The following is a 5813-nucleotide window of genomic DNA, read 5'->3' on the forward strand; positions in this document are numbered from 1 at the left end:
CATTCCTGGAATCTACTGGATGGGAGGAGAGGCTTCAGAAAAGACTCAAATACAAACAGGTTGTTTCCATTTGTCACTCTAGGAATACAAGTAAACAAAACATTCAGGTGAAAGTCCATCTCAACTCTATCGCCTGATTTGACCACAAGTCCTATCACATTTACCAAGCCACTTCTGCTGTGCGTTTGCAACAAGCCTCCTTCAAGCAGTGGGAGATCCGTGGCTTTTCAATCTACAAGACAGAACTGATCGCTTAATATTCTGGAAAATTTCCACACATTTTATTTCAAATGCATGTACTAACAGACTCTTCTTTCAACTCTTTCCTACGCTATCCTGAAATGTTAATCAGATCAGTAATTTCACCACACAGTTTTGAATTGCTCCTATTGTGCAGGAGGGTGTTTTTGTGCTCAGAGAACACGTTTGCTGATGCATATGCTGCAGGTTGCTCCTGCAGCTGCTGCCACCTTCAACTGATGATACCCAAAAGCCCTGTTCCCCTCCTGAAAGAAAAGAAGGGCAGCACCTCAGGGACAGCAACACACGAGGTAACTACACAAGTCAAAAAATCCACCAACAGAAATGAGCACAAATCTGTTGCCCTACACATGGCTAGTTTTCCTCTCACCTGCATGCCACAAACTCGGACTCCAATCACAGCTGATGTGCTCTGCTGACACTTGCGAATCTGATTTGCCTTCTTCTCCTCTGATGCATCATCTCCATGCTGTCGGGTCCCCATCTTCAGGTCCAACACACATGGTACTTCATACCGAGATGTTAGGTTTTCCAGCAAAATGAATTCTTACTAGTTAAGGAACAATACTCACAACGAAGAATACAGGTTTAAAAACCATTATCACAGATTTTATAGTGCCAGTCTTAACTTTAAGCATACCCAAAACATGCCTGGAATATAGTAGCCTGCCAAATATTAGTTACATAAACTTAGCATACAGCAGAGTGGATATCTATTCCAGTTGCACTAGTCTCTAGAGAAGACACGTCAATTTCCACATTAAGTGAAAAAAATAAAAGTAGCCAAGGACATATAGAAATATAATCTGGCAGCTGAGGCACAGACTTGGAATTATGAAGTACTTCCTGCTTAGCAACAGACATTTATGGAGAATGGTAGACTTTCTGTGCTTCAGTTACCATTCAAAAACAGTGAAGCATTTTCACACCACCTCTCAAACACTGAAGTTAAAAAGCACTTCGGAACATCTGAATTAATACTGGTTGAGAGATACCACACATTTATACTTCGGTAATTTAGTAACCTTCTACAGTGAAATAGGGAGGATACCAGCCATGAAATGCTTTCTCTTGTTCTGAACAGTTCATTCCTCAGAGATGTTCTAGTAATTTATTCATTGAAAATCCTCACAGATGAGGCATTTGTTTACCTAGGTATATGGATACTGGTATTGTTGCATGATTTATCAGTTGTATCCAAGCCTGCATAAGTCTATATAGCAAGATCTCTTTTTTCCACAGAATGCAGTGTGGAGATGTCTGCCTCAGTTCCAGAACACAAAAATGGTGTGCATTTCAGCTTTCATGGATGCAGCCACTGTTTTTATATTTCACATGCTCCAATCCTACTGGACAATTTATTTCAGCTTTTTTTTTTTTTTTATCAGTCACTAAAAAGAGACTACTAGAAGCAGACAACTCCAGGCATTGAAATATCCTCTGTATTTAAAAAAGGTTGTAAGAAAAGGGAAAGATGATACTGACACTAGTTTTTAAGACCACCAGTACCAAAACAGTAACAGAGTGACAGAACTCTTCTGCTTTGAAAGCTTTCATTAATAAACTATGTTGAAGATCCCAAGCACAGTATGCTGTAAAGCCCTGCCATTAACTAATCCACAATTCAGATTTGAATTAAGTTACCAGAATTTCCTAGCCTAGCTGCTTTATTACATGCTGGAAAAAGTTCTGGATACTGCTGGCCATCCCTCCAAAGTCACCAAATAAATCACAGCTTTAGAGACTCTCTCTGGAATAAGCCTGTGCTGTACTTTTACTGGCACATTAAAGAAATAAAAAGCAGAGCCCTACTCATTCCATTGTTACAAGGCACTTTCAGAAAAGGATACTATATTGATTCCGGTGTTTGGCATTTTCCTTCATTCGCTGTAACTGCTGCTGGTGACATTTCATGCTCCAAGGATTATGATGTTTCAACTGTGAACTGACGTTTCCTTTTTTCTCTACAGTATAATACAAGACTTCAGATTTCTTCAGCCACTCAAATTCTTCCTCCAATTTGTGACTAGAAAACAGAACAATGCATCAAATTAGAGTTCAAGTAGAAAAATAAACACTTTAAAGGGGCTGTCATTGGATTTAACTTTACAAACTGTTTTTTTCACCTTCAACAACGGTTAGCATAAACTTTATTTTGCTTTCCATACTGCTGGACAAGTTGTCTATCATTGTTTCAACCTTTACAAAGCAACTCCCATATTAATTTAAGCCAGCATATAGCCAAATATGTTACAAAACATGTAGTATTTCTATTTATATATTCTTCAGCTGTGTGAACTGCTTCCACAGAAGTAGAGCAAGTAGCAGCAATATGCTTTAAGATTTATCCTTTGCTAAGGTCACTGTTTCACAATACATCATAGTTTCCAGTTTAAAGTGGGCACAATTAACAAATGAACAATGGGAAAAATGCCACCAACAGGGATAAAGCAGGATTCCTACAACAGTATGGCATATATAGTAACACACTGAAGTGTCCTGTTTTTATACAAGTATTGTGGTTTTGCCGGTGCTTTTTTTTTTTGCTTAGGTTTGGGGTTTTTTTGTTGTTACTGCCAAAGCTTTGACATTGAGAAGCCTTCTTCAATTGATCACAGCAAAAAAACAATAAATTAAAAATGCTCAACAGACTCCTGGCCTGAGGATACATTAGTTTCAATACTGAACCTGTCTGCACAGAAAAGTTCAGGAAAAATGAAACCAGAGAAAAGAAAATGAAAGTTAAGAGTTCTGGAGAGTAGATCCTAATGTGACAGCAAAAAAATGTTGTGCTTCAACACTTCGTATTTTGCTTCCCACTATCAAACCTACCTTTTAATTTTTTCCTCTTTCCTGTGCTGTCGGACCCATTCCTTAGATATCTTCTCATTTTCTAACAACATTGTCTTTTTATTAGTCCATCTCAACAGCTTACTTTTGGGTTCACAGTCAGAATTATCTAAGTTTTCTAAGTTATCGTGGTCCCCATTTAATGGATATGCTATTAGACATAAATTTCCATCTTCATCTTCTTCAAAGCTCACTGACACCACACCTGAGGAGAGAATGGACACAGAGAGTTAGAAAGTGCTGAAGTAACAAACAAGCCTTTTAGAACATATGATTTTAAACTAAGAATATAGCAACTTCTTGGTTTTTTTCTCTTACCCTGGTCCTTAGTTTCTATCTTGCCACAGGCCAAACCTCATCGGCCAACCTAACAATATCAAAAGACCTAGACAAAAATGACACCTCACAAAAGACAATTTATCAAATTGACAAAACAATGACACAAAAGGTTACTTTCTCTCTCTGATGCAGTCAAGAAAGAATCAAATAATAACAGGAGACAATTTCAATTAATAAAAGTTTTTATTAATAAAAAAACCTGACTGGTCTGACCCTACGTGAGATGTAAAACATGTTAACATCTTGCAATGAAAAGTGATCTAAACAAAAAAACCCTCACACCAAAAGCTCAAAGTTTTGCATGACAGCAATGCAAAAAGCACTCATCCAAACAAGATTTGGTTAATAGAACTCGAGGGGATACTAAGATTTGCAAGGAGAGCAAAACAATGAAAATGTCACATTACAACAGAAAATAATCCAAAAGCTTCCACTTAGAATCATTACATTTAATGATACATTTTCGTCTTCTTTTTGGAATATATTTTATTGATACTGGTTATGCAGCAATCTTGTGAAATAGATAACAAAAATGCAGTACAAAACAAATCTGTCTGTGGTACAGAAACATGGTGAACCTTAAAGGCAGGGTTTTTTTCCTCATCTCCCCCTTGAGTCTTCAGAGCACTGCACTGTCAGTCTCAGTGGAGGGCTCTGACAAGAGATGTGCTGAGTGCCACATAAAGTTTCAGTGGTTAATGAAGAAGCCTTAACAATTGTCTGAATTGGCTTTATTTTATTTTTCAGTCCTCTCTCTTTACATTTATCTCAGTCTGCACAGTCCTTGCAGCCCATCACTAGGGCAGAGGGGAAAGGTCTTGGAGAGAGGTTGCACTTCTGAGCTGGAGACCCACAGTAGCTGGGGCAAGGGAGCACAGAAGCTCTGACAGTTCTGTTGCCACAAAGGAGGGGACAACAGGGAAAAAAAAGGGGGGAGCCATCTAGCAAATGGCTTTTGGCTTTCTCCTGGAAAAAATGACAGATGGTCCAAATGAAGCCCCATACCCCTAAATCCCTCCCCACACAGCCACATACACGAGTACAATTTTTCTATTCCATTTTGAGAAATATCATTCAAAGATCACATTTTCTTCCAGTCCAACCAAACTTGTAGTTAGATGTGTCAAAAAGTCTCTGTAAGTGTGCAGGGAGTTATTAACTTTGAAACATCTCCTCTGAAGTCTTCCGCCAGTTTCACAAACAGTTTGCAAAACTTCATTAGCCTCAGGGTTAAAATCAATGTGCTTTAAAAAGCAGTTCCATTTTTTAAAAAGTGCTTCAGACATATTATTTATTAATCACCATGCAGCAGTTGATGGAATAGCAAAGAGAAAGAAAAGTGTTTCTGTTAACTAGTGCAATGCTTAGGAGAACTGGAATTTCCACTCCTACATAGCATCTGACTCAGCCTCATCACAGCTACTTGATCCTTGACTACCTAAATGCCATGAATTTTAATTTCCTTAATGGCAGAAACGACACTGCAAATATTCAACAAGACACCTCACCGACATGAATTTATTGTGATCAAAATGGGAGTCAGAGGAGAAATCCAAAACCTGAGACCACAATTAATCTTACACAAAACAGTCAACCTATATTTGCAAACCCCTGTAAACAGGCATCAAACAAGTGGCAAAAAAATGTATATATTTAGAAATTCACACACACACCAAAAAAAAGCAGCAGAGAATTACTGAAAACTTTTGCAAGCTGTTAGCTGCTTACCTGTGCCTAAGGGAGATACATGGGCTATCACCAGCAGAGCTGCTCTACTCTAATGCTGTTAGTCAGCCCAAACAACGACTTGGCAAGCATTTCCACCCTGCATCTCCACAGCCTGCCTCAGACAACATCAAAATACATGAAAAGAAAACCCCGAAATCTCTTCCACACAGAAGAGATTTCAGAGATAATAGAGAGCACAGCACGCTTGTATTCACAGAAAGAAAAAGCTCAACACCATCCTAAGATTTGATAACTTACCCTCATATTGCGGAGTGAATTTACGCATTTCTGTTGGGAGAGTCTCATAGAACTGGTGTTCCCTCTGAATAAGGGGCTTACAGATGGTCTTGTCATTAAACCGGAGGACACAGGAGTGTCCTCCAACCTGGTGGACAAAAGGCTCCAGCAGGACTCCCTTGGAATAGTGCTCCACTTCCATAGCTCCAAATGCTGGGCTCATCCTTGTAGCACATTAGACAGAAGAAGGCCACAGGAGTGAAGGCAGTTCAGAGCCAGAAGCCTCTGAGACCTGAAGGTGTTTATTCCGATTCAAAAGTCTGTTAAAACAAACACAAGAGAGCGCCGGGCCGTCAGTTTCCTGGCAGGCTGCGGCCCGGGCGGCGGGGCGGGGAGCG

At 39.3% G+C, this 5813-nt stretch overlaps 1 protein-coding gene across 1 annotated transcript in view; it reads right to left on the reverse strand.

Annotated features, from left to right (window-relative positions):
• IP6K2 (inositol hexakisphosphate kinase 2) overlaps window positions 1-5740 on the reverse strand; it is a 7664-nt gene extending 1924 nt beyond the window's left edge. The window contains exons 1-4 of the mRNA XM_009996665.1: window positions 5437-5740; window positions 3094-3316; window positions 2112-2287; window positions 632-807 (exon numbers count right to left, since the gene is read on the reverse strand). Coding sequence (XP_009994967.1) covers window positions 632-807; window positions 2112-2287; window positions 3094-3316; window positions 5437-5638 — 777 coding nt within the window. The 5' untranslated portion in view covers window positions 5639-5740. The remainder of the gene's footprint in view (window positions 1-631; window positions 808-2111; window positions 2288-3093; window positions 3317-5436) is intronic.
• Window positions 5741-5813: the final 73 nt, after the last annotated feature.

The sequence above is a fragment of the Chaetura pelagica genome, unplaced genomic scaffold (assembly GCF_000747805.2).
Source record: "Chaetura pelagica isolate M959 unplaced genomic scaffold, ChaPel_1.0 scaffold914, whole genome shotgun sequence".
Taxonomy (NCBI): domain Eukaryota; kingdom Metazoa; phylum Chordata; class Aves; order Apodiformes; family Apodidae; genus Chaetura; species Chaetura pelagica.